Raw genomic sequence first — 14,584 nt, 5'->3', positions numbered from 1 at the left:
ACCCAGGCACAGAATCTAGATTTCAAAGATGGGAGAGAGAGCAGTACGACAAGGATGCATTTTTAATTTGAAAATTACCAGGAACCCTGCGTATATTGACCCAATTTGCTGATTAGCCATTACTGATCCCACCATGTCTCCACACAGCGCTGCTCCACCATGAATTAAGCATTGGCATTTTGATATGTAAAAAAAAAAAAAAAAATATAATAAACTTACCTTAGGGAAGGAAAAACATACTCTACAAAATTCTCTGCCAGACCACATGCTGTCTTGAGGTCCTCTGTCTCACCCAAAATACTTTCATGCACAGAAACGGTCTACTTGGATAATTTTGGGCAACTGATTTTGTTCTGACAAAGTTGGAATGAGTCCAAAGATTAGGAGTTAGAGGCTATGAAAATCCTTACTGTAAAGACAAGATAACTCCATGTAAATTGAGATACGAGTTTCTTCAGCATTGCTAGGAGAAATGAAATCAGGCACAGAAACATCCCACCAAGAATCAGGAGCAGTTTCCTGCTAGCAGGATGCATTAGCAAGTGGAAAAAGTCTCTCTCAGGGTGGCACTGAAAGTACAAGGTCTGAATTACTTCAAAACTCCAGAGTGTATGCCTAGTTGAGAAAAGACTTAAACACAATAAGCCTGCACTGTCCTCTAGGGAAGGGAAAGCTCCGATTTCTGGAATTAATCCTCTCTACCTATTTTTGAGCTCCTCACTTTGGACAACAGCACTATCGCACCTTTAAATCATGACTGCTGAAGAACAAGTGAATTTGCATACAACAGAAGCAACCAGGAATATCCAAGTGCCTGGTCAGTCACAACCGCTAGCCCTGAGAGCCCAGTCTTGCTGGGCGCTAAGCAATAGCATTGAAGGAAACAAAATGTGTGAGCATGCTCATGAAAAAACCACGTTTATTATACCAGTGCCTAGGGATCGACTGAGAGCAAGGTACCGTCGTACAAAGCACCATTTGGAGTGATCAGCTATCCCTGCCTTGGAGAGCTTACAGTCTAAACAACGGTGAGTGAATTCCCTGTCCTGTCTGAGGGCACAATGGCTTTCTTTTGTCCAGCTGTAGAAAGAATTCAAAGTTTCAATGCGAGTCAAAAAACACATCAGACAAACTCTTTCTCCCCAGTCCAAAACATATTGCAACACCCAGTGTTTTTGGTCCTTTTGGCAGCAACTAAGACAAAACAGGCAAGGGGTTAATTTGTAAGCGGAGATTTTTTTAATTAAGTGGAACTATTTATATATATACAAAACCCAGAAAATATTGCACCATTAAAAAAAGGACATTTTACATCTAATCATCTGTTAAACACACCTTGCCCTTCCTGCATTGTAGCATACACAAATTCACAGCAACTGTTGGACATTAACAGGCGACCTGTACTGTCAGACACCATGGAAATCTGCTGGTCCACATACACCCCAGAGAAAATACCTTCACCCTTTCCACCCTTGCCTTCATTTAGGGAACACCTCCATCACATTGTTGTCTCAGTGGCATTCAGGACCGATCCTCTCAAGTTGCTCGGAAGTAAGGACAAATTAAAAAGAAAGGCTTTGGGAACTTCTCAGTCACAGTTTCTTTAGGGCTTGGTCGGCACGGTTTTCTGGGAAAGTCTCTTATGTTTTAGGGCTCAGTCCCCAGAACCTGAGCATGGAAGCTCTGGAGAGAACCATTTGCATCCCTATCCAGAGAGAGGGGCATTCCAGTGTAGTTTTATCTTTGACAGTTGTAATCCAAGGGCTAAGACTTCTCAAGCCTGAGAGCATCTTCAGTAAGCCACAGCCCCAGGGTCCCGCGGGACGCTAAAAAGTACATCCGCTTTGGCGTTGATAAAATACGTGGCGAGGAGAGAGAAGATCAGAATGACAATGCCCACAACCAAAGTGATTATCTAGGAAGGGATGAGAAACACTTAGCATTGTTGTTACAAACACAGACCTGCAGCACCTCACAGAATTTGCATCGAATGGGGGTCTCCGTCAGAAAGCTACAGAGACCAGCTCACTACTGAGGCACTATGTACATTGAAATAAAAAGATACTCCAAAGACCTTACAGACTTAGACAAAAGCAACTGCCAGACAGGACCAGGTCAGCTTTCACGGTACTTATCAACAGTCCACACAAACCGATGGTTAAGAGAAAAGATAAGAAACTGTCTCACGGATAAAGAACGTATTGAGTTTCAGAGTAGTCGGTGCAGTTTGCAAAGATTTTTAGCAATGATGCTTTGGCTACTCCTGCATGAACTGTCATCTCTTCTGGCAAGGAACTGTAAATGTCTTCAACAAGCACAGCTGCTGGCAGAATCAACATCTGTCTTTGCATAACTGAGATTACCTCCTGCTCAGCGCCTTTCCTGAAGCCTAAGTGCTAGACCAGTCTAAGGCCTTGTTAGAAGCCTAAATCCCAGACCAGTCTAAGGCCTCGTTAGATTCCTTCCTGTCAACCCTTCTCCTTGCATGGTAGGACTGCAGTTCCCAGTCTCCCCTGGATATCTCAGGACAGTCCCCATGCAGTGGCCAGACACTCATGCGCCGCTACAACTCTCTCAGTACATTTTCTATCGGGTCAACACTTCAGGGATGGCTGGGCTCAAACTGTGCATCTCCAGGGCACCAGTACCTACTGGGCCAAGAGACACAGGCAGGGCATTGTGCTTGCCTGACGGTGTTAAAAAAGCCCAGTGCCACACAAATAAATTGCTCAGATTTCAAATAACCATCCGAGAGATGCAACAATTGCCTGGGCTTGCATGGCCTTTGGGTGGCTTACTGCTAGCACATGATGACGACAGCGCTGTGCACTCCTGAGTCTGTCCTGACAGGGTATGACATCATTAACAGCCAACCACAGGGCATCAACACAGGCAGAGAGTCCCAAAGTGACTGTACGCTTAACCCTTATTCTGCTGGTACTTAAGCCACATCACACCCAGCTAAGGGCTGCTTCGAATCTGAGACACTGAACCAAGAGCAGCTTTTGTTTGTGCAGGTTTATGCAAAAGTTATTTCTGCGCTGTCGAGAGGGGATTCGAACTGCAGGAAGGAAGATCAGGGTTGCACATCAGGTAAAACACCTTAACAGCCAGATTCACTGGCTTGGCTTCCTGTGCTTGGGGAAGGGGTTAAGACTCCTGTCACTTCTACCTTTTATTCACAGAGCTCAGCCTGCTCATGGGACTCTTGATTATTCTGCACTGTCTCAGCCTCAGCGACTAGGTTATTAACCCACAAATGGCTGGAGGTGGTAGGGTTATCCCCAGTGATGCATTCTTGGTTACCTCATTTTCAAGGATCAAAGCCTGGCTGTTCTTAACTGGGAAGCTCACAAGATCTTGTAACAAACTCTGAACTGTTTCTCCAGCTGGCAGGAAATGTTATTCAAAGCTAGCCACATTTTTTTTTCTCTACTTTCTTTTTCAGACATGTACAAACTCACCTCTAGCTCCTTGCTGGCTACCAGAAATATTCGGGCACGGATCTCTTTCCACCGACTCTCTGTCCATGTGGAGTACTCCGTAGATCCCCATTGCCGCAGCTCAAAGGCAGGAGAGAGTGCTTTGCTTAGGTGAACAGTTGACCGAACACAGTAGGGGACTCGTGATGTTGAGTTAGGGTCTAGGGAACCCTGCACCCAGGCGTATTCATACATCTGCAAAGAAAATGGGAGAGTAAGAGACAGCAAACAGCCACTAGCAAATAACCAGACTATCCTCTTGTTCTGGAACCTTACCCGTGTCTCTGGGGAGAGAGAGAGGGGCTTTACTGACTGTTCTCACTGTAAGGGGATCCTTTTGCCCACTCCTCCCCTGCCCTTGGGCATTAGAGATGCCTCCTTGTTGGAGGAGCTTCCCAGTTCCCCCGTGTGTTATTACGAGCAACAGAAAGCATTCCTAACCAGCCTTCCTCAAAAGCAGAAACCAGCAAATCGGACAGCAGAGCTGTCCTTACCCATCATCCCACTCTAATGGATACCCACCTCTTTCTCACTGCTGGGTGTTTTTTCAGGGTTCAGGCACTCTTCCTTGGTGAGGTTAACAACTGTGCCCGTGAGGTTGGCCAGGACATACTGTACAAGGTAGGTAGTGTTCACAGGGCTGGAAACGGCAACGTAATGTTGGGGAACATCACCTGGAACAGTCAGAGAAATGGGATTGGCGGGGAGATGGCCAGAAGCAGACAATGTTAGTATGGCGCTTTAGAACGCTGCCAGGTAACATATGGGGTCAAACCCATTCCTGAGTTCTTCTTCCCTATGTTGCTCTCACCCAGAATTCCTTTTATGTCTGGCTTAATGATGGACTGAAACCAGGAATTGTTCATTTTAATCAGAAACCCATACAGCATTCGAGAGACCTGGAAAGAGATGGAAATTGGTTTATACAAAGAGGCGAGAAAATAGCATCTTAACAGCTATACCTCTCAAGATTATTTGGCTGACAGATGTTTCCCACTACAAGGGCCAAGAGCACAGTAAAGGAGAGACCATATATCACAACTGTATATAATTCAGGACCGAGCTGTGAAAATTGGGTTTGATTCCAGCTCCACTGACTCCTTAGCTGATCCCTGTGGCACACCTTGCCATTTCACCTCAGCTTTCTCTTCTGCTTTGTGGAACGAGGGTAAAGGAGCTCTCTTTTGTAGAGGTCTCATGAAGCTTAATGTCTGCCCTGAGATCGAGAGGCAAGGAACTAGAGAAGGGCGAAAGGTTTTTCATTCAGCTGTGGTGGGGAAAGAGAGAAGGGGGGAGGCAAAGCCCTCATGGAGACAGACAGGACAGCATGCTGTGTAAACACATATAAACAGAGACAGAAGGGAAGTACGTGAGGGCTCATCAAAGATGCCAAGGACTCAATTCCATCTGCTCGTACCGTTTTTGGATCTGCCTGAATAGCAGAGGTGTTGTTGGCTCCCCCCGCAAGCCGGTAGAGAGCACGGGCGACCACTGTGGCAACTTCTGCCAGGGACTGCAAAGGAAGAGCGCTCTGTGTTAATCAAGATCGGCAGATCCAGCAAAACAAGCAAGGAGAGCAAGCCAGAATCTACGCATCCATCAAAACGCTTACATCGTGCTAGCATTTGAGTGCCGATTGCCTTTGTCACTGTACAAAGCACTCCCATCTTCTTTCCGCCTTTTTTGGAAACAGCTTTCCCCCTCTCCCCGTGGCCCTACTTCTATCTGCCCCTACCCAAAGCCCCATCCACCCCAGATACAGCAGCTAAAGGAAATGCAAAGTAGGAACCTTGGCTGTGTCTGTGACATACTCCAAGGTCTCCTCAGGGCTAAGGCCCTCGGGGTATTGCATCCGGATGTTCTCTGGAGTGTCGTACATGCTCTGGTAGTATCTGAAAAGAAGAAGGCAAACAGAGGTTGGGGAGGGGCAGAAAGAAACCACAGGGCATGGAATTCAATTCAGAGTGTGCCTAAAGCAAACAGTGGGAGCAGTCTCCTGGGAGCAGAGATACAGCCCTGCCAAAGCACTGCCCTGCCACACGCTCCTTAAACCATTTAATGAGGCTTTATAATTAACTTGGCCCTTCCACAGCTTCTCCCATCTGAGGATCTCCACGCAATTTACAAGCTGTGATTAGCTTTCAGGTGGGCGACAGCCCAATCTATTAAATGGGTAGAGAAACTGAGGCAAGGACAACCCATGCAGAAGGTCTCCTGGGAAGCGGGCTTTTGATGCAAGTCGTGCCAGTGGATTTTATTAATGCCTTATCTTGAAGGCAGAGAGGAATTCCAAGTGAACTCTATGAGAGATTTACACCGAGGCATCTGCAGCGTACGCAGCTGAACTGGGAACTGGGCTGAAAGCCCACTGCATGGCCTATGCGCCTGACATTCCCAGCCAACCTGGGACTGATCCCCCCAGCCTGAAGATGGGTCACACAGCAGTGAGTTGCGCTTTCCTCCACCCCGGCTCTTCTTATCCCTTTAAAGCAGTGCAGATTTAGAGGTGAAAGGGAAGCTACTTCCCCCTTGATTGCTACAGAGATTCTCAGAAACAGCAGAGAAGGATAGAAGATGAAGGGAAAGAGACAATTTGAAGGGTTTAGGGGAGAGGCATATGTCTGTCCTCTACCCCACATTTCCACTTCCAAAGTTGAAAAGGAGCAGGGGATCCCCAAGGAACGTGCTGTGGTAGGGTCATGTGGGGTGAATGAAAGTGCCCTTTCCAATGCCTGGGGCTTTCTGCCATCACAAACAGAAAGCTATATTAAAAAAAAAAAAAAAAAAAAAGCAGCTAGCTTCTGGAAGAACAGATGAGGCTTAGGCACGCTCAGTTGCCATTTGCTCACCTCTGGCTTCTAGCCAGCTGTGGGGAACATTTTCTGTACAAAACTGGATTTCTTTCGGTTGTCAGAATAATTATGTTGCGCTTGTTCAATTACATGGCACATGTTTACTCCTCCGCTCCCCCCGGACTGCTGCTCTACATGTATGTTAGGCAGCACACCCCCCGGCAAAGGCGTTGCAGGAGCTCAGATGCCCTCTGCCGGCTCCGCTGCCTTCGGCCGTGGGCCAGCCTGCGCCCCTCGACCCTGGAGAAGTACCTGTTCTGGAAGGCAGTCTTGTGGTCAGTTAAGACCACTCCGGGGATGTGCCGGGCCCGAAGGAAGCGCTGGAAGGAAGATGGGGGAAGAGGCTGCGAATATCCGGCTTCCTGCAAAGTCACGTTTGCTCCCACGCTGCTATTACTCAGAATATCTAGCAAGTTTCTAACCTGAAAGAAGAGAAAACGGCACTGTTCCGCTATTCTTTTGGATGTGTAATTTCTCTGGAAAGGTTAATATCCTGATCATCTGCGGTGTGTTAAAGATCCCACAGTATTTTGGTTAGATGAACGACTACACGTTGCTTTCTATTACCTGCACTTCCACAGATTCATTCATCCGAGAGACAGGGTCTGTATGCATCCATAGAATTGAGTCATTCCTTAGAGCCACCTTCAAGAAAATTAAAAAACCCCACCGTAAGTACATGATTGGACATTACTGAGTCTTGCAGAGCAGGGAAGTCCAGTCCAGGGAGAAATCAAAATCAGTGAAAGGCTGGCTGGGAAAACCACAGCTAAATTATCACAGAGAAACAGGGAATAAAAAGGTCCCCTAACTTATCCCACACCTGATTTAACTCCACAAATGAATGAATGTTGTCCAAGCGGAGAGGAAACTTGTCTTTTTCCATATCATACACCATTCGTGAGCTGCCAATGTAATCAAAGGTCTCCTGCAACAGAAAAAAAAAAAAAAATCATACTTGAATCACATACGGATAGCTGCCTGCCACAACTAACAGCAATATTTCAGAGGCTGAGGTGGATCAAAACCAAGAGTTTGAGAGCCAACTACTGCACCAAGTATTTCTGAAGGTTCGCATAGCCTGACACACACCAAGACCAAAGCAAATATTACATTGTGCCTGGCGCTCCAAAGACAAAGGTATTGTAGGAAGGGATGGAGCAAAGGACAAAAAGGAAGGCAAAGAGCAAAAAACCAGAGGACAGCTATTGAATTCCACAAGCAAGACAGGCAGAGGCAAAGTCAGACTTAAGTGAGCACTGATATCTAGCAAGATACTCTTACTGTGCGTAACAGCAGAGAGGCATTAATACAGCCTTTACTCTGGTATAAGTCATCCTCTTTGGTTTTTGGTAAGGAGGACAGCAAGTCAGGGAAAAGGGCAATTCTCCATTCCAGGAATTAAACATATGAAGCTTTCCTGAAAGGAGGGGTGTCTGTTTCCCTGGAAAAAAGGGAGGGAAGGCTAGATGACAGAAATGAGTTTGTCAAGGGAGCTGCAAGAAGCTGAGCATTGCGTGGGGAAGAATACGTGCCCCTAAGAAGAGAATCCCCACGACAAAGAAGGGCAACGAGGTCAGCCAGCCACCAGACTTCCCCCTTGACTAATTTACAGCCAAGTCTTATCATTCCTCCTACGTCCTGGGAGCACGACACAGAACGTCCGCTCCATAGCGTTGTATGCCTGTCTCCCCCAGGGAAATTCTGACTAGGGATATATGTGCTGAGGAGGGTGAATGAAGGGAATCACACGGCCGCAGCACGGGGCTGTGGGAGCCAGTTTCACAAAGCTGCACAAAAGAAGCCATCAATGTAGATGCCTTGAGGGGAACATCAGCTGTTGGCCATCAGTCCCTCCTCCACATGCTTGCTCTGCTTTTCCACAGCTGCCAACTCCAGTGCTGGGCTCTCAGAAATGAGCTACATTTTGCTGCTGTCAACACATATATTTTTAATCTAGCCTTTTCTGGGCTTCATTTCAGAATTTAAAGCCTGGCCATTGCAGTTTATCCTGAAGGGGGGGGTGGGTGAGACAGAGAACAGACATACAGACAGGCACACTGGGAGGAGACAGGAGGGAAAGCGAAGTTTGAGTCATTCATCCAGAATGAACTGTGGGGCAGAATATGGGTTGCCCCAGTGGAAGCTCCATCTGCTGTTGTTATCCCAGCGCAATTAAGATCCTGTTTTCACTGGGGGAGCAGAGAGAACCACAGCGTGGGGATGCAGACAAATGACTCCGCACAAAGAGTAGGGAAAAAGTTCATTTGCAGGGAGCCAAGGGCTGATTTGCTATCTTAGAACAAGCCAAATGGTGGAGCGCCACCGCTGCTCTTACCCCTTGGAAGAAGGTGAACATTATATTCCTTTGCAGCAAATGAACATCTGACATTTTATGAAGGGCTTCAGCAGCAGCCAAGTGGGTCACAAAAGAAGAGACAGCACTCTCGGCCCCAGGTGCAATGTTCCAGAAGAAGGAATGGCTGTCAATCTGTAAGCATGAACAAGAGGTGTAAGAAATGTGCACACAGACAGAGGAATATTGTATTGGGAAAGCAAATCTATCACCTCTCTCCTATCCTGCTCGTCCTACTGATAAGGGAAGAACCAAAGCACCCTGCCTAATGAAACTTAAAATACTAATTGCGTTGCTGTGGCTGTCCTGAGGCCTCAGAGCCCTGCCACTGCCACCACCCCTCAGATCTGACCTGAAAACTGAGATCATCAAGCGTGCCGTAATTTTAATGCTTTAATGTTCAGCATGGGCCTCTGAGATAGTGACAAAACAGAGTTTTGAACTTGCATCTCTGGAGGGTATAAAGTGACTGTAAAACATAAAGTGACTGTGTTTAAAGTGTATAAAGTGACTGTAAAGTGACTGCTAGATGGGGAAGTGAACTTCTTTCTCAGTTCTGACACTGACTCACTGCTTGACACACAACAAAATCTCCATGTGATTTAGCCTCCCCCCCTCCTCGCCCCCAAAATACAGATGAGCCAACTGTCTCCCTCTGCACCACATTTTAAGGATGTGAAATATCTTAGGACAGCATAACAGACACACTAACTATTTCTACTTGTCTGGTTCCATCAGTGAAAGAAGTGCTGAAAAAAAGTCTCACATTAACAAGACAGAAAGAAACAAAATGCAGATGTCCTTATATTGAAACCATAGGTAAACCCACCAACTAAAAGGCTGATACTTGCAGAAACAAAATAGCCAGTCAGACCTAAAAGAAGATTTGGAACATGAGAATAAATGAAAATATATGAGGAGCATATTCCCATGAGACTCTAAGCCCACATCTTCCCAGAATCTTTCCAGTCCATGCTCTACAAAGCAAGATTAAGAGGTACCTACTCGTGTAGCGACAATAATAACTTCCTTCTCAGGACTGACTTTTCCAGAGGAATTGATAGGTTGCAAGGTGCTCCACACGTTGTAATCGAGAAGAGGATCACATACAACCTCTAGGAAGCAGAAACAACATTGCTTGAGTTGAGACTGCAGCAGTGCCAAGTGAGAAATGAGCTTTCTGGTCAGCTGTAGCTCACCAGTGGTTCTATCACAGGAGCAAATTTCTGCTCAGCAGGGGTGAAGTCCTGGCCCCAGGAAAGTCACTGGCAAAACATTCACCAGGGTTTCAATTCATGTACACACAGTCTAACAGAGCAGTAATCTCAGAGCCATTCTTGATGATCTACATAGCAGGTGTTAGGTGCCTTTCTCAGCCAGCATCTCTTCTACATATTATTTTCTAAACTGATGACAAACATAGCCCCAAATTCCTTATCACTCAAATAGTTGATTTTGAAAAGGCTCAGCTGGCAAGCAAGCCTTTAGGGAAACTCTAAAATTTTCTTTCTTCTGCACAACTGTATTCCACTGGGACTTTTACCACCAGCCTTATCCCACATCATGACGTGGAAAGAGGAATCTGCTCACCTGGATTAATGCTGAAGGTGCTTTGGAGGGAGCTGCGTCTCATGCAGGTAACCGTGCTGGTGACAGCATGCATGTGGGAAAAAAGCTGCATGGCACAGAGAGGGTACTGGGGGCCAGATGCATCACGAGGGACATTATGGTCTTGATAACACTGGATGGAAATAAAAATCATTACAAAACTTAGCTTTTCTGTAATAGCACTGTGTACTGCATATAAAATTGGACCATACATTTTTACTGTAGATTTCAACATCTAAGATGGAAGAAAACAAAACTTCTGCCCCCTTTCCTGAACTGTGCAGCAGCTCTCCTCTCCTACCCACTGAGGAAGTGCAGTACCTGCTTAATAACTTGCGTCTCATTGGCATCTTCAAGGAGGAAAATAGGGAAGTCAAAATCCTCATACGAAAGCCCACTCCCCACAGGATTCCACACAGTCTTATTGCAGTGTGCAAACTGAGGGCCATAATCTTTGGAATACACACCTGGAAACAGAAAGAAATGGGCAAATCTGAGCCTGCAAGAGAATAACAGACTGCAGGAGAGGTAGGGCCTGCTGAGAAAATAGCAGCAAACGCAGAATGAACACCATTATGGGCTGAGGAACCAGCTGACAAAAGCTTGGAGAGATGGAGTTGGTCACTGCATGAGGCAGAGTGGCAGAGACAGAGCGCCGTGCCACGCAGAGAGAATGAGAAACATGCGTGCTCAAAGCCATCGCATGCCAGGAGGCTGGCATGAGCACTCAGCGAGCATTTATCACATGCTGAGAGAGTGGAGGAGGCACACAGCGAAACATTATACTTCAAAAGGAGGAACATACAAACCCGCATTTTCTGAGCTCATCATGTGCTGGAAGTACCCCTAAGGCATCCATAATGTGCCAATCATTTTAACACCTAGATACTGCGCAAACAGCACGAAGGCAGAGACACGACAAATGCCAGCACACCAAACTCATCTCAGGAGCGTACGTGGCATCATTCACAGCAGAAAGCTTTGCGCAAACTACAGAAGGTGTTCCAAGTGCAATACAGTAAATTTGCTGCATGAAAAAAACAGTGAAATGAAAACCCAACTGAAACCACAGGGGGAATTCAGGGAGGCAGAATGTCATTTTAAAAAGTAGCGACTGGCCCAGACAGAGAGGTGAAACACAAACTCCACTCAACCTATGCAAACACAAGACACTTTAATGATCACGTGTGGAGAAAGCACAAGTTTCACATGTTAAAAAAAAAGAAGTTACAACAACCCTTGGTCAGGTTTAGCACTTTAGTGACTTAATGCTGTTCCAGCCAGCTTATCTAACAGGCTTCCCCCAAACACTTGTCCCAGCCCTTGTTGAGAAATGATGAGATTCCAGCTCAGACCAACTACTTCGAAAGAACGTACTGAGCCTCTCATCTTAAACACCACGTTGACATTAAAGCGTAGCCACAATTTCAGCTACCCTTTGCACTTCTTGCTTTGACCGTCCAATGTAAAGGCACCATTTCTCTGCCTCCTAACGAGGATAAAGACTTAATATTTCCTTACCAAACCCATCATTGGGGCACTTCAAACCAGGAGAGAATCCCTGGGGAGGGCTAGGTTTGGCAATGGCCACAGCGAGGCCTGACACTCGTGAGGTTCCCTTCAGCTGCAGCATTACCCTCCTGGAAGAGAGAAAATACGAGTGAAATTTGGAATTCGTTAATGAAGAGTTACAGCCCAAGACATGCTAATGCTGACATATTACAGTTGAGCATGTGATGATGCTTTTGATCACAACAACCAACACGTCCCTTTTTCTTTATCTTCTCGGAACCGCATAAAGTTATGCAGACAGCAACAAACAGAAAACTTCAGCCACTTCTTTCCTGCTCTGCCCAGGAAGAGACGTGACCAATCTTAATCACGTTGTTTAGTGACCTTTAGTAACTGCTACAGTGATGAACATGGCATGAGAATTTCCACAGAGCAGAGCTCTTCTAACAGCAAAACAGCCCATGTAGAAGAAATAAATTCAGGCACTAAAACACAGTAAACCCGTAAATGCTTCAACCTCACTATACTTCAGCGCAGTCAGGGCCCATTCTGCCATCTGTCACTTGAAAAATGACATTTTCATCACCCGGATTGGTCTTCCGGGCTCCACTCACCCTGGGAAGACAACAACTGCTGATGACTGACCTGTTGAAGAGGTTCCCATCTAGCAGTATCATGTAGGGTGGGTGTGGGCCATCAGCAAGCACCCACTTCAGGTCCTCCTCCTTCTCGACCACATGGATCACCCCTGTGTCTCCGCTGATGGAGGCTGTGGAAAGAGAGCGTGCCCCTCACGTTTCACAGTGATCTACTTCCTTCACACCCCCAAACCACCCTGGAATAGCAGGGCAGTACGTTACTAAGGGCTTTAGGGAAGAACAGCTCATGGGATTAGAGGGCTGGAGGAAGCAATTTGGTGAAGTGGCACCATTTAGCTAGAGCAGGACAGAAAAAGGAGCAGTGGCTTTTAGCAGAGAAAGAAAAAAGCTGAGCAGCATAGATTAAGAAATAAGCGCTCCTGCTTTGAAAGCATCTTTTGTTTAAGCGCATCAAAGCACTTAAGGACCTTCAGCTAACTAAGCACTACCAGTCTCCTGTGACTGAAAAGAATAAGGAAGGATAGCAGGAAACAGGCCCTCAGACAGAAAGGCACTCGGAGGAGACAGGACCTGCCTCAAGGACCACAGTCTCAGAAGCAGTTTAGTGCTGCCCCTCAGCAAAGAGTAAAGACTGCAAATTCAGAAACTGAGAGCTCAAAGCCAGCTCAGCACGAGGCCTGGAGGAGCACAAGGGGCAAAATATTATGACAGCAAAGGGGACTAGCAACAAAGCAGGTCTACCGCTTGGCATTTCACCCCGTCCCAAAGAAAACGGACGACAGACAAAGCACTTTCATAAGAAGCTACTGATAAAAACAAGCACTTTGTCACCCCCCCCCAGTTAGTAACTGCTGTCCCCCCAGTTAGTAACTGCTGTCATTGTCGGAAACTGCCTGTGAGCGGGAAGGCAGGGCTGCATGCGGCTGTCTGCCCCAACACTAGGCTCACACAGAGGGTGGAAGAGGAGTCAAGAGAACCTTGTACCCTCAGTTATCCGACAGACCAAGCGCAGCTGTGCTGCCCTGTAGTGGCAGCTGACAACCTCCGCTGCAGGGAGTGGCTCACTGAGGGAGCAAAACTGAACTGGAAACGAGCAAAACACTGACTCACACGAACTTCAGCCAGGAATACTGCCTGAATGGGATTCCCTTATCTCTCTTTTAATTTTTACAGTCATGCAGTCCCGCCTTCCCCATTTCAATATGGCAAAACAACCTGACAAAGTTAACGAGCGCTGCACAAGCAGCTCAACCGAATCCTTTTCTCCCTTCAGACGTCATCTTCTCACTTATTCACTCCCTGCTCCCTTTCTCGCGTACCTCGTTAACCCCAATGCATTCTGCAGCGCTCACAGGTTCGCCTCGTACCCCTAGAAGCTGTGGTTTGGTTTTGTCCTGTGCATCCACTGACTGCACAACCTCAAAATGCCGCTCTCTGCCTTGGCAGGGATTTTCGAGGTCTGTAGGAACACAGTCTCTCTAAGGTCTCCACCCCTCAATTTAGCAGAAACAGGTCAGCATATCTGGCGTTACTGGAGGAGGATTGGAAAAGATGGCGAACAGCGCTGAGAACAAGGGCAATACTGATCTAGGAGCTCCAGGAGAGCTGCGTTACACCCCATCACCCACGAGCAGCTCTGGGGCCCCGCAGCTGTACTCACACTGGCAGCCAATCTGGTGGGTGGCATTCAGGAGCCGAACGCAGGGTGCCGTTTTGTTCAGGGGGATGTAGATCTTCCTCTCAACAGAGTTCCCCTGGCAGGAGCCTGAGGAGAAGACACAGCCCCACCTCAGAGGGGGACAAACCAGGGGCTCCCCCCATCTCAAAAGGCTCTCCCCCAACTCGGGGGGTGGGGAGAGAAGACGAGCCTCTCCCCATCGCAAAGGGGGCCAGGCGAGGTCCTCCCTAGCTCCGCTTCAGTCGCGGAGCGGCCTCAAAGCGGGGGAGGCCTGCCCTGCCCTACCGCAACCCTCTCCCAGCCAGCCTCACCCGCTGCCAGCACGGCGAGAAGCAGCCCCCGGAGCAGCCCCCAGCAGGCCGGGAGCGGGGCCCGGCAGCTCCCCGCAGCGGCCTCCATCCCCCGGCTGCCCCAGGCTCTCCCCACCGCCATCTTCCCAGTCCTTCCGCTTCCTCCGTCGCGGCCACGCACGGGCGCCACCGGAAGCCGCTCTGCGC

The 14,584-nt window shown here is 47.6% G+C and overlaps 1 protein-coding gene across 1 annotated transcript; it reads right to left on the bottom strand.

Annotated features, from left to right (window-relative positions):
• Window positions 1–1,216: 1,216 nt before the first annotated feature.
• Window positions 1,217–14,552, bottom strand: NCSTN (nicastrin). Its single transcript, XM_075525217.1, has 17 exons — window positions 14,399–14,552; window positions 14,070–14,174; window positions 12,456–12,579; window positions 11,820–11,938; window positions 10,620–10,765; window positions 10,281–10,431; window positions 9,696–9,805; window positions 8,673–8,825; window positions 7,158–7,262; window positions 6,902–6,979; window positions 6,587–6,756; window positions 5,272–5,374; window positions 4,900–4,995; window positions 4,294–4,381; window positions 4,005–4,156; window positions 3,465–3,677; window positions 1,217–1,915 (listed from the first exon to the last, which is right to left on the bottom strand). The coding sequence occupies exons 1-17, from the start codon at window positions 14,517–14,519 to the stop codon at window positions 1,793–1,795; spliced, it is 2,157 nt and encodes a 718-aa protein (XP_075381332.1). The 5' UTR covers window positions 14,520–14,552; the 3' UTR covers window positions 1,217–1,792.
• Between the last annotated feature and the right edge of the window lie 32 nt (window positions 14,553–14,584).

This window comes from Mycteria americana, chromosome 25 (genome assembly GCF_035582795.1).
Source record: "Mycteria americana isolate JAX WOST 10 ecotype Jacksonville Zoo and Gardens chromosome 25, USCA_MyAme_1.0, whole genome shotgun sequence".
Taxonomy (NCBI): Eukaryota; Metazoa; Chordata; class Aves; order Ciconiiformes; family Ciconiidae; genus Mycteria; species Mycteria americana.
This window is presented reverse-complemented; position numbering and strand designations above follow the sequence as displayed.